Source organism: Solea senegalensis, linkage group LG16 (assembly GCF_019176455.1).
Source record: "Solea senegalensis isolate Sse05_10M linkage group LG16, IFAPA_SoseM_1, whole genome shotgun sequence".
Lineage (NCBI taxonomy): Eukaryota > Metazoa > Chordata > Actinopteri > Pleuronectiformes > Soleidae > Solea > Solea senegalensis.
In genome coordinates this window covers 8,799,611-8,827,265 of record NC_058036.1, presented here as the reverse complement: position 1 = coordinate 8,827,265, position 27,655 = coordinate 8,799,611, and the positions used below count along the sequence as shown (strand labels likewise).

Here is a 27,655-nt window from a genome sequence, read left to right as displayed (position 1 = left end):
CAAACATTAGAACATTATTATGATGTTCTCAAAAGTCATATGTACATGCTCTTTAGAGTAACTAAACCCCTTAACCACTTTTGTATAAGGTTATCTAGTAATATTCTTCAGTGATCCAGGTCCAACTCTTGGTAGTTTTGTGTTAAGTATTTGAATTACATATTTTAAATTCAGCGGAATTGAGCACGAGCGGGAGAGGAAGTGGGAAACTAAAACATCCGGTTTACTTAGAATAAAAGATCCACATCGTATTTCACTTTACTACATCACAGAAAGAGACAGAAACCGCGTGGAAGCGGGCAGATGTGAGACACATGCAGTGTAACTTGGCGGAGCTGTGCGAATCAGAGCGCAGCGTGTCCATTCTGCAACTCGTGAGTGCTATATTCTGATTGGCTGATATTAGTTGTTCGCTTATGAATTACACAGAGCAAGCTGCCTTCGCGTCATCGTTTCATAGATCACTAATTTACGTGCGGTGACTTTTATCACTTATCAGCGTGAGAAATGTCATGTGTGGTGTGTGAGTGCGTAAACTTATTGAAATGCGCGTCTCACGCTGAATGCAGCTCTAAGCTGCCACCGGAAATACCACAGCAAGCCACAGTTTGTGCTTGCTGTCATTCTCCTCCCCACTCACTGATAACTCCCTGCCCACTTTTTGGAGTTAGCCTCAGACCAGGGGTTTAGTTCAAACTCAAAAGGAATTCCCCACTACCGAATGCATAATTAAGACATTTTGAGAAAACAGATGTGACAGCTGTCATTGCCAGCTACCTTAAAACTGACTGACTTCAACAATGACTCAAAACACTATGTTAGAGGTTATCAGGAGCAGCATTTATTTGGGAACTGTATCTGGGCGAATTGGACTGGGTTATTTACTGCTGACAATGTCATTTCTGTGGATACAGTCAGCCTGACTTTGTGTCAGAAATCCAACTTGCTGTGTTTTGGAAGAATCAGAAATGACAGTGCTGTTGGTGCAGAGGACGATCTGAGTGTTAACTGTGAGATTTTTGTCTCGCAATCAAAGGAAATGGACATGTGGGGACCTTTCCACACACTGCCTGTAACGCATCGTTTTGATATTGACAACATTATCTGTTTTATTTGTCTCTTTCTGAATCAGCAGCTCTGTAGGAAGTGCACTCTGGAGTCTGTCTGCTTTCCTGTCCCTGCCCTGCATGCTAAACGGCTCACACTGCGACAGCCAGGCCTGTTTAACTTGAGAGAAACAGTGAGCCTGTCTGTCTGTGTTGGATATGATGTAACACAGACCATTCTTCTTCAGGGGAAACGGCCTACACTTTTGTGGTTAAAACCTCAGTCTGACCTGACCAAAACGGGGATAGAGTTAGACACTTTTTGTGGTGTATTGGAAAGTGAATGTTGACACACAAGGCTTCAAACTGAAATCTATGCTTGTGTATCTCCCCAATTCACCCGCATACTGCATATATATACTGTGTGTATGTATGTACACACATATGAGTGTATTCATTGCCCAGGGATGTAAACTACAATCTTAGATCAGCGTTCTTCCTCTGCGACTCTATAAATCTGCTAATGCTTGCCTTTTTTGTCGTTAGTTAACATAAGTAGGATTTATAGATAATGTATTAACAGCACTTTGCTGAGGCCTGGTGAATGCGTAAAATGGGCCCGTGGGTTGGGCCGGTGCTTGGGGAGAATACCCAGCATTTTGTGTTTATGCTCATTTCTCCACTTTTTGTAACTTCTCTATCATGGCATTTTACTTCTCTTGAGAACAAATGTCTCAAACCCACTTCAATGTATGGTTTTTATATTTAGAGATTCATTTTCCATCATAAATATGTTTTCTATGTTGTGAACTATACGTTCCATATCAAAACAAACACATTTATGTTGAAGGTACAGTATGTGAAATATCGTTATTGCTATATTGTGATGAAATAGCAGGATATACAAAACAGACTTGAAGCTTGTGGCACGGAGCATAATAATCGCACCATTATAACTGTTGATGCTGTAGACATGTGGGTGTGTTTTGTTTTTTTGATTGTGTTTTATTTTGTGGGTGTAGGGCTGGTATTAATGCAAGTCTGTATCCACCTCTGCTTGCATGTTTCTTGTGCTGCTGCTTCTGCAGCTGCTGCACTGCGAGTGTAATGCAAGTGATGTCAAGGGGAAAAAGTAAACACAGTTTCCATGAGTAGCTCTTTCGCTCCAAGCTTCGCTCAAAGTTTCCATACAGACTTTACTTCTGGAGTCTCTTAGTGATTGCCTGTGAGGAAGTTAAGCCTCTGTCCCACAGTTTACATGACTCTCTATAATGTAGTAAAATAGTGGATGACTTTATTGGCCTTTTTTGTATTGTTTACAGTTTGTTCTTCCTCAGAAATGAGGAAATGCTGCTGTTTAGTTTTTTTACCTAGTTGATCACTTCAGGACTTTATTTTTATATATATATATTTTTATATATATAAAAATAAAGTGTGTCCAAAAAATCTAACGAAATGCTGCTGTTTTCTACTCTTTGTACCAGTACTGTCATTAATTTATTTTGTTTATGCAAGTTTGCAACGTCTTCAGAACATTTAGTTAAATTATTTAATTCAATCTTTTTTAGATGTCTTGTTACATTTATTTAATATATATAGGTGCAGCTAAGGTACAACATAAAAATAAAAGGATGAGAGATGTTTCATTTGTTATTGATAAAGTGTTTTATTTTATCAAACCGAATGGGGGGGGGGCCAGCAAGAAAAATTGCTGGCCAAGAAAACGTCTGCATAATACATCGGCCATCCGTTGACACCAATTTCTAAAGACTCTGAAGTGATAGTGATTTCATTCAACTAAAGAGACAGGAACACGTGATTGGTTTAGGTCAGTTGCTTTACAATGTCACAACCACTTTATAAAGACATCATATGAGCAGATGCTTAATGTATTCTTAGTTAAAGTATAATATATGTGTATGTATATATATATATATATATATGTATATATATATATATATATGTATATGTATATATATATATATGTATGTATATATATATATATGTATGTATGTATGTATATATATATATATATATATATATGTATGTATGTATATGTTAAATTTACAAATGTCTTCTTTGTGCCCCTTGTGGCCTCTTGACGGAAACCAGGACAAACCCTGCCTATTGATTCATGTCGTATTCACACCAGCCCTTCATATTCGTATCCTAGTTTGTTTGCTCGGAAAGTGTGGTTTGTGGTGTGAATGCGCAACCGAACTCTGATACACACCAAAGAAGCGAACTCTGGTCTACCTAAAACATAGGTCTCGGTTCGCTTCAAGCGAACCAAATGCAGGTAACAGAACATATGTGCGTGTAGACTGATAGCCGGGAGAAATGTCTGTGCCCATTGTTGCAACTTATATGTGTCGTATGTTCACATAAAACAATAGGATTTGATGCAGCTCCATGTTTTGAAGTTGTCCCACATTAACCAACAGATGAGCAAGTTTTCTTGTTCATTGTTGTCTTGTCTAATTCTTTATGCAGCGCCGTCTCAGGCGAGGAGGGGAATACGTTATTCAAAAGGTTCAGTTCAGTCTAGCGGACTATTATGTGTGAAATCGACTTTAGGCTGTGATTCACGGCCCGGGCACGCCTGAGGAGAGACGATACACTGACAGTGATTTGCCACTCCCTGATGCCAGAGCATTGCCCTGGCCGTTTAAATGTGGCCTCAGCTGTTGCCCAAAGTGATGTGTGGCTCTCGGTGTACAGTGGACTGCTGGCCGGTCAACTTGGTGTCAGTTTGACGACCCTTAATATCATGCCTCACATCCCCTAGATACACACACACACACACACACACACACAAAGCCGGAAACAGTGTGGTGGCTGGAATAAAGAGCCACTTAATATCCTCGTGCAGAAGTCTGGGTCCTTCTTTCTCTCCCTCAACCCTAAGCCGTCTTCGTCATGTGTAGTCAGGAAATGGGGGTCACCATGTCTTGCTGGGGGCAGGGAACAGATTGAAAGACTCAGAAATGATTCAGTAGCAGACAGGGCATGCGTGATCCGCCCAAACAGTAGCCAACACTGCTATTCCTCATCATTTCCTTCCTTTTGTGGAGTACCACCCATTTGTATTCACTCCCGAATGTCCTTTCTGTGGCTGTTTCTCTGCCTCTTAAACATTTTGACCCTCTTAAAATAGGCACATTTTAGGAATCAAAACATTTTTCTGCTGACGTGCAAGTTTCACTATTTTTATTGGTTTGGTTTGCTTTCCTGCTAGTAAAGCTGTCTTCAGCTCTCAGTTGTTCACTGCAGCAAAGCATGGGTTGATTGCAGGTCTAGACATTACAGCTTTCGAATCATGCACTGAATTTAATTATCCGATTTGGGTTGGTTAGATAGTTAGATAGTTGTTATGCCAATTTTGCTTGGTTATAAAAAAGGTTTTCACAGAACTGAAAAATATTAATGTTTACTTGAAGAATTAACCCCAAAGAAGTTACATCAATGCATGACTGTGAAGGTTCTTAGTTATAGTCATCTTCAGTAGTTGGCTGTAGGCAACTGGACTTGCTTGAGTTAAGTTTGAGGCCGTTTCAGTTCTTCTTTGAGAACTTGGAAAATGTCTAGATCTTCTTTGAGAAGAAGCCTCTTGGATGAAACGTCTTGACTTGACTCAAACAAGTCTAGTTGCTTCCAGCTAACTACTGAAGATTACATCGATGACCTTTTTATTTTATATAACCACACGGTGCAACTCCACAGTACAGTCGTAGGTGATAATTGAAACTCACACATTTAAAACCTGTTCAAGTTCAATATATCCGGCTTTGAAATTCAATTTAGCAGCCTCACCTGTTAGCTTCACTGAAGCATGACTGTGATAGATTTGAGCAGAGGATACAGGAAATGGCATATATTAAAAGACCCATCTAAGGAGTATGAAACAATATTAATTTCTGCACAGGCTGATCCTGTACCTTCTGTAAATTTAAGGGATCCTGTCTCTTTTTGGGACATTGAAAGTGTTTAAATGCTGAGTTGCAGGCTGAGCAGGAGCAGCTGGCGATAAGTTACACATGTTTAATGAGCGTTCCTTTCCACCAGCTTGGTACACTGTTTCTGCTGCTGTTTTATTGGTGAATTGCTGTAGTCTTTATGTTGTGTTCAGACTTTTGAAGTCAATTACAGTTATTGGCAGTGACAAAAATAGGCGTGTTGTTCAAGAGAGCATGAGTCCAGGTGACCAGTTCACATAGAATGCAAGTGTTCAACCAGTCCAGGTCTAGTTAAAACTTTTATGGATGTTTTGATTGACGACTGACACAGCAGGACTTTTTCTGGTGCCGACCATGGTCAGTCTGACTGACAGGTTTAATGTATTTGTGTGAGAGACACGGACAGAGAAAGGAGGCTGCACACAGTTCTACAGTGAAGCACTGATGCAAAACAATAATCTGATATTCTGGACTGAACTGCATGTGAACCGTTACAGGCTGAATTCTCATTGTGTTACAAATACTCTTCTCCTGGGCCACACGGCTGGTGTAGTGGTTAGCACTCTTGCCTTTGCAGCAGTCCAAAAACATGCAATATGGGGAACGGTAAATTGGATGCTCTAAATTGACCGTAGGTGTGAGAATGAGAGTGAATGGTTATTTGTCTTTATATGTAAGTCGCTTTGGATAAAAGCGTCTGCCAAATGACATGTAATGTAATGTAATGTAATATGTGTCCCTGCGATGGACTGGCAAACTGTCCGGGGTGTACCCCGCCTATCCCCCTATCTTAGCTGAGATTGGCACAGAACCCCCGCGACCCTCCTGTGGAGGATAACACGGTAGATAATGGATGGATATTCTTCTCCCTTGAAGAAAAAAGCAGCCTCAAAATGACTGCAAATTACATTTTTACAGTCTGTACATATGTGTAATATAAATGAAGTGTGTCATTTTAGGTATTTTCAGATATTTTTATCTTTCTATGATCCCAATCCAGCAATTTTGTCCAGTGTCTGAGTGATATTGTTACAAATATGTTGGTTTCTCTGGTTGAAGAGATGTTTCTGAATTGGTGTTCGTATATAACATGTATGGTATATAAACTGTTATGAATATACTGTATAATGTAAAGTGAATGAAGTCAATCTGGGCCAAAGTGTGTCAGTAATTAATTCTGCCATTGTTCCCGGGGTTTGCATACATGAATCGAGCTGCATGAGGCTCCATTTTCAAACTGGTCTTCTTTACTGGTAAATTGGATTGTGATTGAATCATTTGTTGCCCTCAGCAGTAGTGTAATCTCTCACTTGTGAATTCTCTAATTCTTGTTGTTGATGGTTGCAAATTGAATTGCGCAGCTCATAGGGTTAGGGGTGGTTGAGGCATTTGTTTAAAAATCCATCTTTGTAAAGTCCGAATCAAATGTACCTGACCTTTGGTCAACATTCTGTCCTTAACATTGGTTCTCACAACATTTCACTTGTGTGCCTTTCTTCTTGGTGCACTGCACATTTTCATTTTCTTCCTGCAGGTTTTTTTTTTTTTTTGACCCCCTTTTTTTTTTACACAAGCCAGCCAAGCCACGAACCAGGGTCCGGAAAATTGGATTACCACATTAACAGCATTTTTCAAATTCTCTCTTCATATGGCTGTTTGGGAGCAGAACAGAGACACTGTTACCTCAAGTCAACTGGCTCCCTGATAACAGAGCCAGACTTGCTTTGCCAGGCCTCACTGATTGAGGCTATTCTATCACACATATAAAATCAAACCAGACACACATGACATGGAATTCCCCAAACAAAGATGTATAAAATAGGATGAAGGGTAGCAGCAGGCAGAGTGGAGGGACCAGTGATAAAAGGGTCTTTTTTGTCTTGAATGTTCTCCTTTTCTTCTCTATCTCTTCTTTAAAACCCAACTGCCATACTCATCCCTGGGTTCCTTCTGCAAGGATTAATCAGTTTTCCATTCCTGGAGAGATTATTCAAACACTGTTACATCTGCAACAGCAGCAGCACTCCCACTCTCCTACGCAGGCAGAAACACAGCAGTGACTGTAGGAAAAGTCTTATACATTCTCTCTATTTGTGCAGATTTGTTCTCTGTCAGTGCACTTCCACGCACAGTTAAGTTATAGGGCACGACCTTTTTACAGTTGTAGCTTGAATTTGCCATTTAATTTTGCCTACTGTTCTTGTCCTAGGATATAAACACTAGTTGGGAATCAATTTATTGAATGACGTATGTCCAACTATTGTGGCTGGTCTTTCTAACATCCATTAAATTCAAAATATATTAATATTTAAGCTGTCTGTGCAGGCTCCTTGTCAGTCCAAACATGCAGCAATCTGAATTTTGCCAGATTTTTCTCACTGCTGTTTTCCTCTGCCTGGGAACTGTGGATCATGCATATACAATAGTATTTTCACTCCTTGACAAATGCAATTCAGTAACTCAAGTTTTAATCAAACTAAAGCAATAATCGGTTTAGTCTGTCCTCCACTGTATGTTGCTCTCTGCACACGTTTCCATCCTGGTGGACAGTGTGTGTGACAACATGTCCCTAATTGTCCAGTGGATTATGATGATGGTTCTTGTTTGTCTCATGAGAGCTCCATGCTTTTTGCTCGTCTCTGTGTACGTGAACACAGAGAGAGTGGAAATGGTCCTTGTGTAATTATCCTCATTAGTGTTGGTCGGAGCACAGCCAGGAATCCTCATGGTACCAGACTCTATAGGAGCCGTGGCAGTTCCAACAGGGTTTAGATCCTGTGTTCCTACACCAAAGCCTTCACCTTCCCACCCACCCTCTCTCCCTGTGCCTCTCTGTCCTCATTTCGCTATCTTGTTAGTTTTCAAACCAGGTTTTGTTTTATTTTTGATTGTGTGAAGGACACACACGAAACACTCTGTTTGATCTGTGGTGGTATTATTTTTTGTCACGCAGCCTTAGTCCTTAAACAGAAAGTGGGCAAACATAGTTATACTTAAGTTATACTGGGATGTTTGTTGTTTGCAGAAAGGTTTTTGCTAGGGATGTCCGATAATATCGGCCTGATATTAGCCTAATAATGCAATATCTGTTGGTATCAGTATCAATAAAATAATGCATGGATTTCGCCAAAATGTGCGCTTACATGCTTGGTATATATTGACGAGCTTGAGTTGCATTAGGCAATAATGAGTAGAGGAAATTCAATTTAACAGGAAGTGCCTTTTATTTTGACACAGCGAGCAAGACGCCACATTCAATGAAAACCCAGAAGGACATTAACTGCATGAACACTCGAACTCATGGTGCAAAACACCAGTTTAGTAGCCATAATCTAGTTAAACATGTATGAAAACAGTACAACAATGATTACTGCACCATGCCTGCACAATCATACCACATTTAGTATACTTAGAACACATTTATGCTTAATAAACTCAAGACGTGCATGTAAGCTCCACCCACCTACCCTCCCAACATGCTCCCTTTTGTCTGTTAGCTGTGGCTAACAAGCGTGCTCGCTCGGTGCCGGTCTAAGTGACTGCAACGCGCTGGTTATGTGAGGAGGAACCAAGACGTCTTCATTCAATACCTCCAATTTAATCGTGCACCTGAAGAAGAATCACTCGGAGGTACACACAGCATTTGTTCAGCAAAGTAATGAAAAGAAGCCACGTGTTTCTAGACACGACACACCAAACAAAGAGAAAATACAAAACATTACATGTCACAACGACATTTTTCATAGAAATACCAGCAGTTAATTGTTTTGCGTTGTTGGCCAGTCCATGAATATCATTAACTGTGCGATGCATTTGAAAGAGTTAGTTTATATTTTTGTTTTTATTCACCTCCTTAGGTCATAAAATGACACTGATTTGAATATGTTAATGTTGTTAACATTTAACATTTGAAGAATATGCTAAATGCACTGAGGAACATTTCCTTATTTCTAATGAGACTGTAATAAAAACAACCCAAAGGCAAACTGTGCTAATACATATTCTTAACATCTTACTCTCTTTCTAATTATTTTTACCTCCTTTTCTCTCTCTCTCTCTCTCTCTCTACCCCTCATTTATCTAGACTTTTCTTTTACATTCTGTTGCTCCTTCTGAATGTCCTGTACACTCTTGTTGCCCAATTAGCCTTTCTCTGTCTGGATCATAGCCAAACTTGAGGCTAAACCTACCTCACATGACCCACACCCACTCACCTACTCAGCTCAGTAAACACAGCCAGACTTTTCCTCTCGCTGCTCATTTGGTTCTCTGCTGCCTTTTGACCTCCATTCCTACCTGTGCCACACACACACAGATACACATTCTTTTGCAGCACTATTAATGAAGACGAAGACACTCTTGGGCACATAAGTCTTAACCCTCCAAAATGTCTTTGCAAGGACAATATGTCCTCTCTAAGATAGGTTTGAATCAAAAATTGTCCTCACAGCCTACTGTAAACGCAAACAGAGCTATTCCTCTTAGGACAATGTGTTGGATTTGTATCATCCCCGTCAGCTCAGCTGGTAAGGAGTTGCAATTTGACACCAGAGTCCCCGGTTCACAACCCAGCAGTGACTGACTGATGCGTTCATTTCTTATCATGTTATCTTACTCCTGATGTGAAAGAAAGGCAGAATTGTTTCATTTATGCACTCCTGTGTGGCTTAGATTTGGTTACATTGCCATTTAGAAATGATAATTGTGACAATGAAAATACAATTACTATAAAACAATGCATTTGTATGTAACTTTTACTGTTAAAGAAAAAAGAAGAAAGGTCTGAAGGGACCATTGGCCCCTGGGAATCTTCACATTTTCAAATCTGGCCCTCATTAAGAAAAGCTTGTACACCCCTTGCTGAAAGAAAGCATTATGTCTAACAGTCCCCAGAAATGAGGTTCTGCCTTGTTAGTTCACCCCACAGAGTGGGAGTGAAGTATTGTTTTGGTGGCTTTGTCTGTGTGTCTGTGCTTCCACACTTGCTTGCAAGATGAGGCTGGTTAGAAATTGTGATAGACACCAAAAATCTTGACTGATTCGTGATTCGAGCACGCACACACGTTCTGGCTCAGAGTATATTGGACATGTAGTCCGACAGAGGCTTGTTGCGTGAATGGGGTGAAGGTCTGCCATCTCTGATTGCCTTGTTAGGACTTAGAGCTGCTCCTCGCGATTCTGTCGATTAATCGAGTAATCACTTGTCCATAAAATGTCTGAAAAAAATTTTTTTTAAAAAACGCTGATCAGTGTTTGTCACACCTGGAAATGATGCTAAAATTTCCATCTAAAACAATCCTGACAATGCATTGCCTAATTTTTTTTACTCATGCACATTTCATACACAGACCCATATTTGTCATGGGATAATGAGCATATTTTTCAACCTGCTTTTGACCCACTAGTCTGCCTTTACAGATGAATCCCTGGCCTGACTCCCCTCTTGAACATATTTCACTGCAGTGTTTCACACTTGGACAAAAATAATCTCACCTTCCAACATAAGGGTAGATTTATAAAGGACTTTAAAGCCAAAACAACCATCCAAAGTGTAAAAGTCCAAAGCAAGGTTGGGGACTAATGTCAGATGCCCTGTAATGCAGTAGTTCCAATCGATCACCCTGATGAAGATAAGGTAGCCTAAGTAAGGAGTGAGCTAAATAATGGATGTGTACTCCTCACTGTGTGTGTGTTCTTTAAGTCAGAAAGTGTTGACCAGTGTGGCGTTACCCGGCGTCACTGTGTCTGTCAGGTTGGTGTATAATACTGTTCACTCACAATGTCACAGGTCGCAGGACTGTATTGTGGATGTGTTGCTTTGGCATAAGATGAAAAGTGTTTCAAGCACTGGCCAATAAAATCATGTTATGTAAACATTCCAGACTCTTGCTAATAGAGATGGCTTTATTCCACTCTTTCATGTGCAGTATGACACCACTATCACATCCTTATCTACAGATATCATTCTTTTTGCATCTTTTAAACAGCCGAGCGGTTTCTAAACAGTTGCTCTGACGTCATAACCAGCCATTTCAAAAACATAAATCCCCAACTGTATGACTACTATTTGTCTTCCTTAAAGGAAGGAATAAACTGGCAGCGACATGACTCATGCTGCTGTAGCTTTTTATTTTAAGGTTTAACATGAACAAATAAACACTTATGTTTTATTTTCACACTCGCAATAAATATAAAACACAGCTGACATGGTAACTGCTGTGTGTCATTCTGGTTCCTGATAGCCAACCGAGTGATATTAACCAGTATTGTACCAATACCCAGACTGAGTGTCATATCAGGTAATCCCTATTAGCCAAACCACGTTTAGAACACTAACGTCGGGTGATTTTCACCCACACAAATATGGAATATGTGATTTTTATTATGTTGCTGTTGTCTGAGTTGCATGGGTCCTTGAGTTCCATCAGGTTGTTTACTGACAATATCGAAGCTAGAAGTGTTTCCCTGACCCCATCACTGTTTTTCTCAATAGGCACGCGTTCGGGTGAATTTCACCAGATGTTAGTGATAGAGGGTAAAATTTTTCAGTGGGATTTTACCCGAGCTTAGTGTTTGTGTATTAAAATGAAGGATAACAACATCCAGGTGGCCATATGTATTGTCTCATATCATGCACATCCATCATCCTGTCACGGGCTTGGTGACTCTGGCAAGCAAACGGGTGAATAAAACATGGCCAGTCATCCAAGAGGTGGCTACTGTGTGTATTTTAGCATGACGAAAACTGGTGTGATAAACTCATGGATCATAAGAGAATGCCATGAAGAGAGGTGACAACCGAATGAGGCTTTGGATGATGCTTTTTTTACTTCAATTTGCCATGTATTGTTTTACTTTAATATAGTTTGATGAGAAGTATTTTTTTTCAGGTGTATTATATCGGGTAAAATATACTCGGCATTAGTGATGGTGTTACAAAAATGAACTTAAGTGTTTTAGGGTTAAGTCAGCGATGAGCTGATACTATAGTCAGCATTGATATGGGTCCGATTCTAGTCAAAACACCCTTCCCTATGCACAGATTAAATGAATGTAAATAAAAACCAACAATAGCATTTTAGCTGAGTCACTTTGTGGGCTCTTTATTTCTGCTTTATGGGAGAAGAATATTTGTTACACAGTTGGAGAATTATGTCTTTGAAATGACACAAATGTGTTGTTAACAGCTTCAAAATGGTTTAAAAGGTCTGAAATGACTGTTATTGGTATCGGCAGACACTTGAGTTTGAGACATTGGACACTAACAAGTGGTATCGTGCCATCCCTAGTTTCAGCTCAATTGTTACGACGTTCAAACGCAGCTCAGGGACAAAGCTGATCTTCCTGTTTTCAGTGTATTTGTCCTGTTTTTCTTGAACACAGTGCAACAATGACAGCACTTTACCCTCAGTTTAGCAACATCAACAACAAGTCGGCTGCAACACACTCTGCTCCTCGCGTCAGACTTTCCCACTGTCGAGCATTAAAATGATGTTTACATTCTAGACCTCATTCCAAACATTTCACATTTTAGCAAGACACGTTCCTGTTAGCAATTACACATGCTGTACACCGGCTCATCAGGTACATATGCTTGGCTGAGCGCTAACACATCACAAAAACGAATATATGCTTTCTGTCCCACGCACATGACTATATGTTTTCACTTACACTCCCTCTGCCCCCCTATTTGTCTTTCTTAGCTGCTGCAGTAGAGGAGGTGTGTGGGTTGTAAGCTGGCAGCAGTGTGAGTGTTAAGTGATTTAGAAGGTGAGTTTCGTAAAGTGCTGTGAGATAAGGCAAAAACACCATGGGACATTAATGGGCCTTCATCTGCTTCTAAGAGTCGAGTATTTTTCAGAATAACAATAAAATGCAATATCTAAATTTGTCCCTCGGTTGAAATAAAAGCGAGTCTCCAAATTGAGATTCCCTTGCAGGAAAGATTTCCTTTTCTGTACACAAGTATGAGTTCACTCCAGGATTTATGCCCAACTATTTTAGAAGTTTTCCCCTCAGCAACCTCTTCTGTCAAAGATGTTATTGTGGACAAAAAGTCATAAAATGGGGAAGGAAACATGTTTTGTTTTTTTATAAATATAAAAATAAACATGAATTATCTAAATATACAACTTCCCCCAATGTATCATTCTGCAGTATCATAAGCAAACTATTGTTCTTAACAAATCACACTGTTGCTAGGTGTTATAAATACATTTCACAACAACAAACAACAACAGTGGGTGGTTTCCTGTGTTTAACATAATCAGGGTTTGAATATTTTCTTCAAACGCATGCCGAGCTGCCTTTACACAAATGCTATTGTCGTGTAGCGTACTGCGTCGTTGCGTGTAGCGTATGTTGTATTTATTTGTTGCAGCGAAGAAGACAAAGTGTTCAAGAGCAGACAAATCTGTTTTCCTCCTGCTTCTCCGCCTCACTCTGCGGGCTGGAAGCATGCAGCCTGTCACTGGCACTGCAGTGAGCCCAAACATGATATGACCTAAATAAACCAGTGTGGTTGGAGAGAGCCAGAGTGAGAAATGAAGTGATATTCTTTCGCCTCCTCATTCCGTTGTCTTGTCTTCAAACACTTCTTCTTTTGCAATCAAGCACATTTTTGTACACACCTGAACAGTTTGCATCATCAACCATTTGCTCTCATCTAAGTCGTTAGACATAATCTCTGCACCCTTCTTCCCAACGCTCACCTTGAGAATTTTTATCTCGGCCTACAGTGTGACTCGGGGGCAAGTCTGTGATGTCATACATTATTTGTGAGCTGATGTTTTGAAGTTTTGCTGTTTGTTCAGAAGCAAAGCACGAATCTGAAATAGAGATGTTCTGATACCATTTTTTCCCTCCCGATACCGATTCCAATACTTGTGCTGTGGGTATCGGTCGATACAGAGTACCGATACCGATACCAAAAAAAATATATATCGTACTACGCCTGCATGACTGTTTTATAATTATCTGTGGTGGTAAGGGTGGTTTGGCTCAGGTTAAACCCTCTGTAAAACATGAACGAATACAGCAAATGGACACCATTTATTTTTACTGGTGATATGTTGTTTCGTTTTTCAGCTTGTACGTTTGTTTTGACTCTGGTCCAAACACCGCAGCACTGGCAGAGCTTCATGTTTGTGTGACGACTGACCGGGAAAGGACGCACGTGACATAGTTTTTACATGACTCCAGATTGTTAAAATGAGTCTCCGAAGTAACGCTAAACTTTAAAAACAGAGGCATGCATACGCAGGACACAGGTACGCTGGTTAGTTGTCGCTCTGCTCTTTTCGTTTAATAAACGGGCCGCTCCAGTTTGACTGTAGGCGCGCTAACGGAGCTAACTGGTAAACACTGCCAAACCGCCGACATGATGAGCTAACGTTAGCTCTTTGTCTACAGGTGTCGGGTGATAAGTTCTTCTTCACACCTCTAAAACAGCACAGTGCAACTGTTTCAAGAGCGGCGAAGAGGTCACTGTGGTATGGCATGTGCATGTACCTGTACAAGTACATGTGTTTGTACAGGATTTGAATTCCTTTAAAATACAAATTGTTTTCGTAGCTTTTAGATAAGTCTTCTACGCACCTGAGGCAAAGGCCTTTGTTGCGTTTCATGTTTTGTAACGCAGAAGCTACTGTGTACTGTGAAGCTACTGTCAGTCACTGACGTCCGTTTGACTAAATAATTTATAATATATAAACTAAAGCCTTGAATCACAAATGGATCACAAACTTTTGTTTGTTGTAAATATGGTAATTTTCTTATAGACTCAAACTTTATTCAAACCCTCACATATACTTAATTCTGAACCAGTGAGTTCCTAGTCTAGTCAAAAACTTGATTCCACTTATGTCTTATTTGTCTCACATTAAGTCAATGATACACATAGCAGTGATGATTCTTGTTGCTACACTGTATCTGCAAAATACTGTGTAGAGTGACTGGTATCGCTAACAATGGCTAGCCTGAGATGCATTTGTGCCCATGTTTTTTTCCGACTTCTGACATTAAATGAATTGCACCACTCGTCTACATCATTTATTTTGTTCAACAAACAAACAGTAGACATGATAGACTGAGCCAGACAATAGTTTTTATTACAGAAGACGTGACAATAATCCACCAACTAAAGCCAAAATCTCTGTGTGAAATCAGTCTCGGGTATGTGAGCTTGGCCACTCTCAAACTAATTTGGCTAAATGACTAGCTGTTATTTAGAAGTCATATTTACTTAATAAAATGTGGTTGGCTTGTAAATTAGCCTAAAAAGCATTTTTAGGCTAATTTACAGCATGTTTTAATTTAGATGCAGTCTCTTGGAAGGTTTTCTCAGTCCATGTTCTTCCTTTAGTGACAGAAGGAAGTTTGATGTGTTTGTGTGCGTTTCGGTGGCCCGGTTGCGACTCAGTGCTTCATTGTGTGCTGCCCACAGAGCCGGGGCCTGAAACAGACCGATAAGACAGCCTCACCTCAAACACACTTTCTACCTCCAGCCATTACTGCCTCACAGGACAGGGTACATTATGCAATCAGACAGTTCAGTCCAGCCTGTGTGTGTGGTAGTTAAGTAGGTGTAAATGTGCATGTGCATGAGCATGTGCATGAGTGTTACTGCTTGTTCCTGTGTGTATGTGTATGTGCGCAGACAGTTGTATCTTGTGGATTAAAAACCTTTTAATCCCGCCAGATAATCATCAGCTGACAACTTGGTGGGTGTGACTTGTTAGTCAAGGAATATGCTCTCTGCTCATGTGCTGAAAGTCAGAATTGCATGGCTGAATGGCTCTAGTTATGACATGGTCCAAGACACATGAGCCTGCTTTCCTCTGATTGATGCTCCTCTCAGATCTAGTTTGGATCAGCAAATTTTAATTGGGTCTTTGCTTTTTTGCACCTACGATTCCCCCCGAAGCCAAGAGGACTTACAGTCTGTTTAATGATGTACATTTAGTCTGATTCATGGTGTAGTGTCAAATCCCAGCAGTACATTTTGAGTGCCATAAACTGATTTTCTATTTTTCTTCTTATTTCAAGAGGGTAAAAAAATCCTATTTTCTTGTAGAGCTGTGTGCAGTACATGAATCACAGTACATGCACAGGGAGAAGGATTGTTGCTCAGTCCCTGAACTCGGATGCATGGTGTTCGTTCCATTAAAAGTATTTTGAAAGACTCAAAAGAGCTCATCGTGCAGATACACAAAGACAGCCTGGACCGGATCTATTAGAGGACCAGCGTCCTCTAAACCGAAGAGACAGACCAGTGTGATTAGCTGATCTGTCCAATTATTTTGTCATGGATGATCTAGGCTACAGCCTGAGCTGCTGAAGGAGATGGAGCAACAAGTCAAGTAATTTCATTATTTATATGTCGATCCTAATGAATGTCCCTGGTATTTGTAGTTGGTCACAAATAGTAATTGAACATTCAATTATGTTGTAAAAAAACAGCCTGACATTGTCTGCAGATGCTGTTTAGCTGTGAAATTGTTGCTCTGGTGCTGTCGGAACTTCTCAGTGGGAGGAGCAGACTTTATTTAGGGGGCTTTGTTTATTTAAGCTGCATTGACTCACAACTCTTTAATGACTCAGGCTCTAACACTTTTGTTCCTCCTTGCAAAAGACAGCAGTTTACTGTGTTGAGCGCTAATGTCTGTTTTTTAAACATTCCTATTTACTGGCACTAAACAGTGGCCGCGCAGCACTGTTGTCCTTCACAATCATCGACTTCTTGTCGATCATTAAACACAGGATACTGAGTCTATTCTGTTGACATACACTATTAACCGCACGTGAACTGACTTACAAGATAGAGTAGATCAAATGCAGAGTTTCTCCTCTTCATCCATTTGAGTTGTTAGAAAATAGAACGTGTGGAGTAAAGGAATATTGAAAGACTCACGTGTTCTGTTCACGATTTTTAAGGTGTGTCTAAAAAATATGGCCGGGTTACACACCAGAACCGTAGTTTGCTGACTTCTGCTGTGAGGCTGCAGTACCACTGATAGAGGAGGCAGAGGTGGGAGGAGTCAAGGAGTTGCAATCATTACTCACCAGGTTGCTGAAGTGCCATTTCTAACCAACATTTTTGTTTTTTAACTTTGTCGTGGTAGAGACGTCAAAGAGGCGGGGGGGTACTTTTTGCCAACGCTCAACAGAAGCAGCATCCCTCCTCCTCTTCATGTTTATGTCTGTATGTTACGCTGCTTCAGAGCACTCTGTTGTCAAATCCAAACCAAATCACTTGAAAATGTGTGTAGTCTGACTTTGACATTACCCAGACTTTAATGTTGGCTGTTGGCTTTTTTGGCACTTTTTCCATCTGTATCTTTTTATGTCGCTCAGTTTTCATCAGTGTTTTTATTCTCCTCACAGGGAGCTCAGCGATGAATAAGCTACGGCAGAGCTTCCGCCGGAAGAAAGACATCTACGTGCCGGAGTCGAGTCGGCCACACCAGTGGCAGACGGACGAGGAGGCGGTCCGCAGCGGCAAATGCAGCTTCGCAGTCAAGGTGACCCCCCCCCCTTGTTTTTTTTCCTCGCACATAAACACAACTGCAAACGCACAAATCTCACGCTGACCTTACTATGGCACACTCATACTTCAGAGTAACTCGCATGTCGCCCAGCTCCCCAAGGACGCTGCCCGTGATTAATCACAAGCAGTCAGGGGGTGTGAGCGCCGCTTTTATCTAGGTTGCATTTTTATCTGCTGCAGCCTTCCAAACCTGTGGGATATGTGTGCACAATGAAGTGAGAGTTAAAATATACAACATTTGTAATAAAGACGTCCAATTGCACCTGGTAAATGAACGAAATGATTCACAGGGCTCTGTGCAGCGGATCTTTGAATGTGCAGTCATAACTGCTCGACCTGAAGTGCTGCGGTTGATGGGAGTGGAGAGTTTATTGTATTGTGGCAACAAAACCTTTTCACTTCCAAAAACAGAGGCACAACAGTACACTTCCTTCTGATCACATGAGTCTTATGATCACCTCAACCAGGTTAGAGAGGAATTGAAAACCTCAGAGTCAAGAAAGTTGAACCCTGTAGTTGGTCACTAGATATTTTTTCTATTAAAATGAGTTCCCTGATTTTTCACCTTTTGCGTTAATGCGTTTCCACCCCTGATTTTTTGCTCATCTATGACAAAGAAAACCAGGCACAAAAAGATTATTTTTGTTTACAATTGTTTAATTTTTACCAGACATTTCATTGACCAAACTAATCGATTAGTCGAATAAAAGGATACAAATAATTGTTGCAGACCAGTTGTTGTTAACTGTGCTTGTTATTTGTGCAAGAAAAGGGAACTTGAAATACCTTTACAGCACAGAGGAAGGGAGGTAGTGGAGAATAAAATGATGATGAGGTGATTTTTGCACTGGTTTGGACCAAACAAGCATATTCCCTTACATCTGGAGACTCCAGTTTGTAGGCTGAGGTATCTGTGTAGCATTACAATCCTTTATATTAATGCTGTGTTGTGACATTTTAATTAAAGGTTCTAGCCCCTGTGAAGTGGATATACTGTAGCATGTGCTCTTATTTCAATTTCAATAACATTTCTATTGATCTCTCAGCCCCTGTGTATTAGCGGTGTGTGAAATGCCCAGCATTGAATGTTTCCTCTAAGCGCTCTTCCAAATGTTCCTTCAAACACACGTGTTCATACATACCTTTCCAGCGACCTAATGCTCCCCATAAATTCTCTTAACGCTGTGTTCAAAGATAGACTCGTCTACGAGTAACTACTCTACTCCTCCAGATGTACGGGGTGTTCTTACATTTTGTTTTAATTTAACACCCTCTTCTATTTTGAATGCACACATTGTAGTTTTTATTTCTTATGGTACATATATGCTTTTGTTTTCCACAATAACTAGGGCTGCAACTGTGGATTATTTTCATAATTGATTATTCTGTCAATTATTATCTCGATTTATTTATTACTTGTTAGAAATTTCTTTTCTTTCCTTTAAAAAGAAAGGATTACTTCTGCAGCCTCACGCTCCTCTAAGAGCATTTTTTTGTCCCTCTGCGCTTTGCCGGTGCAACCTACCATGCTACTCCTGTGTCTCCCTCCTCCCCCTCCTGCTTCTCATTGCCGCCTCTTGGTGGCTGAAAGGAGCTCATTTGTGTGGGTTGAAATAGTGGCAGTGGATTCATCACTGAAAGCCACACATTGCAGTATAACAAGTAGATTATCGAGGAGTCAAAGTTATGTACGGAGAAAAAGAGGGTTTGTGGTGACGCTTGTTGGTGAAAGTTATTATAGGGATTTTCCCTTCACTGTCTCATCTTTGACACCAAGTTCGAGGTTATTTGTGGGACTGAGCCTTTAACCTGTCATACAGCAAGTGCATTTTGCTTTGTACAATTTGTTCTGGACAAATAATAATATTATTATGTACAAATGTAGATTTACTTATTTTTTTTGCATGTAAATGTCAGTTTATGAGACGGCTGACGGTACATTAGGTAGAGTTTAAATGAAACTGCATCTGCGTGTTGTTTACAAACTAAAGAGATGGACAAGAAGGAAATGAATGTCCTGTATGTCCTTGGCAGGTTTACATTTTTACAGCACATACTCAACTGTTCAGACATGAGATACAAGCGTCATCTGTTTCCCTGACGATTCAAACAAACTAATGAGACAGACAAGAAGATTCAAACGATGCAGGGCTGTTATTTCTAACTGTTCTGCAGTCCTGCATTCACATTTTTTGCTCCTCCTTATCAGCTGCTTCAGATGTTTACGAAATGTGGTTTTAAACGCACCCCAGCGTTTCATTCACTGTGTTTATGTTAACTCCGCCGGCCCTCCACACCACAAACTTACCCCCAGGGACTAAAAAATGTAAATAAGATAGCTCCTCTGAGGTCATTCCTCACTAAACAAAAAACCCACACTCACTCCAACGGCACATTAATGCAGATATCATAATGTAGATAAACTACATCCAGGCCTGCTGTGGGTTTAGTGGCAAGTGAGTCCACAAATAAACTGGGGATTAAGAACCAAATTACCCTAAATGTAAAACATGCTGTTCAGGAGATATTCATTTCAATAATTTAATTTGTTTTAATTGAATGCACCTATTAAATGTGAACATTGAAGCATCCAGAGATTTGTTGCCAGCTAGATACTAGCAGGAGTGACATGCAACACTTGAGATTAAAAACCCAGCTGGTGCATTTTTGTTTTGGGACTGTGGACAAAAATGAAATCGCCTCTTTGGTTCTTCTTGGCCTTAACTATCAGCTCTGAACAAAACATATTTACATTCTCTTAACAGAAGGAAAGGACATCAAATCATCTTTATCGTCATCCTGCATCGACTCCCTGTTTGCACCTGCATGCTAATGCCCTGTTTACCTGGATGTCATGTGATTTTTAGGCGTGTTACACTGCAGACCACTGCCAAAGATACAGAGCTGTAAAGCAGCTGAAATGATCTGGTCGCTGTTCAAAATACTGCTTTCAATAGGGATGATACAATATTTGGTATATGTATTGCTGCGATACTGTTTAAAAATCACTCGGAAAGGGAAAAATCTAACATCTGACTAAACCCATCAGCTCAAACATCTTGTTAACAGCTTGGCAGTTTAAAGGTTGTAAAATGAATGCAATGAATGAGCAAGTGATTATACAATTAAAGGCAAACTACTCAGAAATAGTTAGAACTGAATAGTTTTGGTTTGTCGACATAACAACAACAACAACAACCTACAACTAACTGATTAATCAAGAAAATGATGGACAGATGAATCGATTAAAAAGCCTCAGCCTCTTCTCCTGGCAGTCACATCCTCGATGTTGCTGCTGCAGTTGCCTCCTCCTCGCCCCTCACAGCAGTTGTCTCTAACATGCATGTGTTTTTACATTCATGACACATGTGTTGTAGTGCATCGTTGGTGTGAATCAGAGTTGTGGCGTCGCATGTCTTAAAATAGCAGGGAGAGAGGGTGGTGACAGGCGCCGGCCGGCGTCACTCGCCTTGCGTGTATCTATAAGGGAAGGGTAAGGACTTCCTGTCAGGCACAATGGCTCCTGGAGCGGTCAGGGTTCTGAGTCTGAAGTGACATGCAGCAGGGTGTCAAGGAGGAAGCCAGGGAGGGAGGGAGGGATAGAGAGTGGAGCTGGAGGAGGAGAGGTCAGTGGTGACGTGGTTGGAGCTCCGGCTTTCCTCCAGGAAAACGTTCATCAGAGTGAATGTATGGCGTCAAAGTCCTGAGCCGCGTCTGAGAAATCCTGGCTCTTTTTAAATGGTAGTCACATACAGTACAGCAAATCTGTCATATTGAGAATATTATTTACTAGATAGCTACATAATAATTACCTTGTGAACTGTGTGGCATTTATGCTAATGTTTCTTTTCATGTGAAAGCACAGAGAAGGGAAATAAATCTGGAAAGATCAAAACAGCAGCTACACTTGTAATTTTACTGCTTTCCGTTGATTAACGGTTAAAGTGATAGAAAATTAATTTCCTACAACTGTATTCATGAAACAAGCAGCAAACTAACCTCCCAGATGGGAGGTTAATTGCGTTTCATACGCGATAATACCTTGTATATAATTAGGTTCTGTTGGTTGGCCGAGACGTTTGACGATATAAAATGATTATTATTATGAAAAACACGACCAGAATGATGTTCACAAGCTGTGCAATTCAGTTGCTGGATATCTTTCCATTATAGGTGTATTGTGGAGGATTTGGCACCATTTATAGGTGATGTTATGTGTTGCAGGTGAATATGTTAGTTTGTCTATTAAAAATTGAGAAAATGGCAGCCTCAGTATAGAAGACCTGCTGCTGAAGTCATACATTCAGATAATTGTGCACTCAAAATAAAAAACTAACTTACTTTTCTGCCAAGTGGAAACACTTTAAATGAATCATCTAAACCTGGTCACATTTCCAAGTCTACATGAATGATTCAAGCTTCTTTATTTCCATGTGCTAAGTAACAATGCAACGTTATTACCAGTAATGAAATTCTGTGTCTTCTCAACTGTACTAAAGGAAAATGGCAATAAAAAAACCAAAATAATACATTTAAATGAAGGATAAAGTGGCATATACAAATATATAAATACACTGGTGCAACTCTTAAGCAGCTGGTGCAAATAACTGAGAACAAAATGCAAACTTGAGGCATCTAGTTGACTAAATTGGGTGAAAAATGTGGAACCAGCCTGTCTCTTTTTTCCTGATTTGTTTTACCCGCGTTATCCTTTTTCCATAGAGTCACTTGTTTACGTCAGCAGTTGTCCATTTATATTGTTTTCCTTTCTGCCATATTTCAAAATTAGCATCCAACGGGGGAGCAATTGAACTGTGGTTGACCTTAAAATTGTAATTAACTCGATTTATAAATCACCAGTCACAGTGTACTAGATATCCAACCTATTTCCAGAGTTTATTTTAGCTGCCTCATTTAATTTTCAGTGCAGAGAGTCACTGGAAAAGTTTCTCCCTGCTTTCACTCAGTCGATCTTTTCCTTTTTACTCTGCAGTACCTGGGACATGTGGAGGTGGAGGAGTCCAGGGGGATGCACATATGTGAGGATGCAGTGAAGCGGCTGAAGACGGTAAGTTTCACTCGACTTCCAGGAACAAGGCTTCTTTCTTTTTCTTTTCTGTTCTCTTTTATCTTTTTCCCACCATGAAATTCCTCCTCTGTGATACCAGAACTCTGCTGACTTTGCCTAACATCTGTTTTATGGCAGCCCACCTTCTTCTGTCAGTACGTTGTTCTGTTCCTCGTAGTCTTACGTCAGTTGTTATTCCTGCCTAGTTTGCCAGAGTCAAAGTGACGGTCTCCACCCCAGCGTGACCTTAAGACGACCTTTGACGGGTGTCAGGGTCCGAAACTTATCCCACTGTCTCCACATACACACACACACACACACACACTTTCTCTCAGTCAGAGCAGACAGCCTGTTGTAGCAGGAGCTGCACAAAAAGGAGCACATTCCAATTTGAGGAGCAGGGGTAGGAACATGCAAGGAGGGTGGAAACTGTGGAGCAATTGCGTTTCCATTTTGTCGTTTTGCCAAGGCCCCTCCCAGATTACAAAGTGCCACGGGTAAATGGGGCCACGACTCTGAAGTCGGGGCCAAACTTGAGTCAACAGGTCTGTTTCTGGGGTTGTCTTCTGTGTGATTGGAGCCTGTTCAGTGGGAGTAACGCATGGCGACGTGGTTACGAAATTCCTGCCTGAAGCACTGGTGATAAGCTTTCAGTTTCAATTTAAAATGAGTCATAGTGAATGAGATGTCACACCCTGCTTCCCTCGTTATCAATACATACATACACGCGTTGCTTCATAAAACCATTTGATCAAAGTCTTGGCTGCATTGATATGTGTTACTCATGAGCTGTCGGAGCCATTTGTTAGAACTTTAGGACAGCCCATGGCCGAGTGGAACGGGAACTTGGCTTGGACCTGGAGGGTCGCCGGCCTGAATCCCGACAGTCTCGGCAGGTCCCCTTTGCTCCCCTAAATGGGGAGGTTGCGTCACGAATGGCATCCGGCGTAAAATCTCTGCCAAATCAAATGCAGTATGTGGATCGCTGTGAAATCATTGGATACTAGTTGAAATAGAGCAATAAGATGCTGAATACAAATTGGAGAATTAGAGAACATATGTACAACACGCTTGATTATTCACGCCCCCACATGCATACAAGCCTGATAAACTCACACACTGGTGCTTGTTTTGGTCACATGATGTACACAGAGCCCAGAGGCTGTGACATCTTATTGAATTACAATCTTTTTAACAAGGCCGACAAAATGGAGCCTCAAACTCACGAGGAGAAGCCGGTGCTTCTGCCTCGTGTCCTCCTTCAGGCCGCAGTGACCTGGCCCTCCTCAACCTGAAGACATTTCCTCCTCTGGTTTCCTCTGACATTCTGCTCCTCACGCCCTCGTTACCCACAGAACTTATTCGTGAGCTTGCAGAGACACGATTTTATTGATGCCGTCCTCCTTCAACATGTGAGTCAGACTGGAATCATTTCTTCTTCTTTTTTTTTTTTTACTTCTTCACCATCATCTCTCCCAAGAAGAAGCCTTCATCCAGTCGAGTTTTGGTATTGACTTTTACCTGTTTGCCTGAGGGGCTTGTCTTACAGGAAATGCTGGAAAAAAATCACTGCTGGTTGGGAAATGCATACTCTACATGATGGTGTGCATTCACTCCAGTGAAGGCACTTAAGCACTCTTGTCTCATTGTTGAATCTGCTGCTTTAACCCCAACCACTTCATATTGAGATGCCATCAATAATCAAATGCATCACTGAATCTTCATCACTTTAAAAAAAATATTCAGTAATATTAATATTCACAAACATTCAGCAGTGGGGGTGAGAGCAGCAAAATAACAGGAGGGTCGTGCTGCACTGCGTCGCTCTCCACTTTCATTTCCATTATTCTAGTTCTCTTTCCTTTATGGTTAGTTTTATAATTCAGTGACTTTCAAACAAGAAGAGAATTGTTAAGTTTGCAGGCTGCCAGACTGTGTCCTGTGTCGTTCTGTCAACATTAGCCTGTCAAAAAGGAATAACGCAGTGTTTGGACAATATTACCTTTTAGACAAAGGTCTGTATTTTATTCTTTTCATTTGCTGAATGTTCCAGTCATTTTGTCTCCAGTTATCTGAGATAAATACAGTATTAAAACATGACTAAGTGTCTTCACAAGTTAGAAACACAAACATCACTGAAGCAGAAGCGCCGGACGTCACATGACTTTTGAGGTTTGTTTATACCGCCATGTTGGCAGGTAAAAGCCTCTGCAAAAATTCAAGTCGTCAGAGTTCACTATACACTTTAATTCTTTAAAGATCAAGCAATATATGGCAGAGACTGACAGGCTGATACTGATATCTGACCCATATACTGCCCCCTGGTGCTCTTACATATGATGTCTTCAGGTATCTGATAAACTTTCCATCTTCCAACTCTGGAGAACAATCAGTTATTGCAATACAATCATGTAAAATAAACAAGACATTAAAGTCAGTAAATGTGGATTCTGTACCTGATATGAAGTGATTACTATATAAGCAGAATAGCTTACCTGTGAATTACCATCAGTATACTCTGTCTTCTACACTCCCACATTTGATGGCCATGATCCACCTCTGCTGTGTCATAGGATCTTTTATGGTCCGATAAAATGCTGCTTATCCACAACAGCAATCCACAATCTTCACGTTTTATGCAAACAGCTGGAAAAGAGACATATTGCCTTGTATACATGCTGCAGGTTATATACGTCTATGAATGTGGACAGCGCACTTTCCTTCCAAAATAGTGCTGTTTTGATTCTGACTGTTGCAAGACAGGATTGTGTAACAGCAGATCCTGGAGTTCTATAGCTAGACATTAGTAAGCTAAACATAAAGTCAGTTTTTCAAATCTTACTTTTGAAAAGTGGGAATGCGATTGCAGTCCTTACTGTTTTCAACTATAAACACCTCTGATGCCAGTCATCCATGTAAGAGCTAATCTCTCTTGGCCAAACCACAACCACCGGCCTCCTTTAAACAGATGTACAATTAGCAAGGTCCTGATGGATCCCAGGTCTTCTGCACAGACTCTTTAATTAGTTTACTTGTAGCTCACTGTTGCCATGCAACTAATACAATCACTACCACAAACTAATAACTACATTTCCCAGGAACCAGGCCCACACCTGTAGCCACTTAATATCTCAAGTGTGGCGAAGCATAGGATGCTGTTTCCTGAAAATCAACTAACATCTACCAGACAGCAGCCACATCAGCACCACAATCTGGATCTGGCAGCATCAGGCGTTATGGTCATGGGCCGCGGAGCGAGATTAAAAACCACGAGTGTTCAGAATTCTATGGATGAGGCCCGTGCTGGAGGGCATGCGTTGGTGGTCTAGATGTCACTCAATGTGTGTTTGTGTTTGGAGGATGGAGGCGGCTGGAGGAGGAGGAGGGGGCTGCATTGCGGCTTCGTCAACCTCCAAGCTGCCCTTTTGTGTTGTCATCATGACGTCACTTCCTGCTATTGCTGTTGGCCTGTGGCCCAGGGTTGGAGGTATACTCTAGGTTTGAGCAGTGGGAGTGTTTTAACTGTTACTCAGGATCTTAAAGCAAGCAGGAGTGTTTCCTCTGTGCAGACTGGGTGAGGCAGGCCTGCAAGATGCTGACATGCTGAAAGAATTTCAATTGTATTTGTACATCAACACCCAGTGGCCTCAGGGTACATCACTGCCAACATACCCAAATCCATTAGATGATGTTTATGTAAGCTGGCAGTTTCAAGGAAGACTGCTTTTGCTGCATGTAAGCATTGGACGATATAAAAATGTAATGTCATGATTATCTTGACCAAAATACGAACTGTTCACTACACTCCATTTGCATCCCCCAAAATTGTCATAAAAATTCATCATTTACTCATTTTTGGTGTGCCGCTCACAGACAGACAAATACAGCCAAAACATAACCTCCTTGGCAGACATAATAAGATTCTTAAAAATCCGACGAGCGGGACATCAAAATGATTTACCAGGACTGTTAATTGGCATTTTCAAGTCACTCACATGAAACACTAATGACTCACCCCTTCATTATTGTTCCTGTAGTGGAAATTCACTATGCTAGACTTTTATTGTGAATGCTTTTTAGTCGCAGTGTGCGAAATGTGGGAAGCGACACATTTACTTCACAATCTTTTCAACAAAATCCTCCCTCGTCCCAGCATGTACTGAACTCTATGTTGGGCCATTGTTTGAGATAGTCGACATTGACAAAATGTCACATCAAATACCGGGATGACGTACACGGATAGAGGTATCTGTTCTAAGGTGTGACCTGTTGCACAAAGTGGGACTGTGTCATAAATGTTTCACAAGATGTGTGATTTCCTTGTTGCACATCCTGCTGGTGGATAGTGTTGTTTTTGGTACAAGCCACTCGCCTGTTTGTACCACTTGAAATGTTTTTAGTGAGTGGTAAGGTTGTCTCTCACAAATAGGTCGAGTACACTCAAATAAATCATTTTTTTTTGTTACCACACAGGTGATTTAAGTTTCCTGCTCTATTTTTTTTCAATAATGTGTGTCTTGTTTGCTTCACTTTTGATCTTTCAAACTTCAGTTTTTCTGCCCAGGAAACTTCCCTACTCTGCAGTCTCGCCACACTCGATAAAAAGCCTGAATATTGTCCTTTTTTGTTGGTGTTTTTAATTTGTGTCTTTTTAAGCAGGTTTTATTTGCAGAGAAATTCCTCCCTCCCTTCTCCCTCCATACTATTGATTTCAGTTAGCATAACCCTATAAATAATATTTCCCTAACCCTAACCACCTATCTTACTAATACTAGTTGTAAAGGCTCCGCCATGATCTGCATGTTGGTGTGGTTCTTTGGTTACGTCCATACTACTAAGTTTTCATTTTAAAATCCAGTTTTAAGATAGAAATCATCTACATACAGAACACGGCTAAAAACCCATGTTGCTCACAAGGGGTTAGCATTTCAAGTATCAATTCTAATCAAATAATTGACAGGATTATTTGTTAAATAATCTAATGTTAAAAGTTATGCGAAACAAGCCATATTCCACACATTAACTCTTTCAGATCTAG

General features: G+C 40.7%; 1 protein-coding gene across 6 annotated transcripts in view; it reads left to right on the top strand.

Annotated features, from left to right (window-relative positions):
- Positions 1–27,655, top strand: part of numb (NUMB endocytic adaptor protein) — a 52,532-nt gene that overhangs the window by 15,038 nt on the left and 9,839 nt on the right. For all 6 annotated transcript variants that reach the window (XM_044047222.1, XM_044047224.1, XM_044047221.1 and 3 more), the window contains exons 2-3: positions 17,387–17,523; positions 22,543–22,617. In XM_044047222.1, the coding sequence (XP_043903157.1) occupies positions 17,398–17,523; positions 22,543–22,617 (201 nt within the window). In that variant the 5' untranslated portion in view covers positions 17,387–17,397. The remainder of the gene's footprint in view (positions 1–17,386; positions 17,524–22,542; positions 22,618–27,655) is intronic.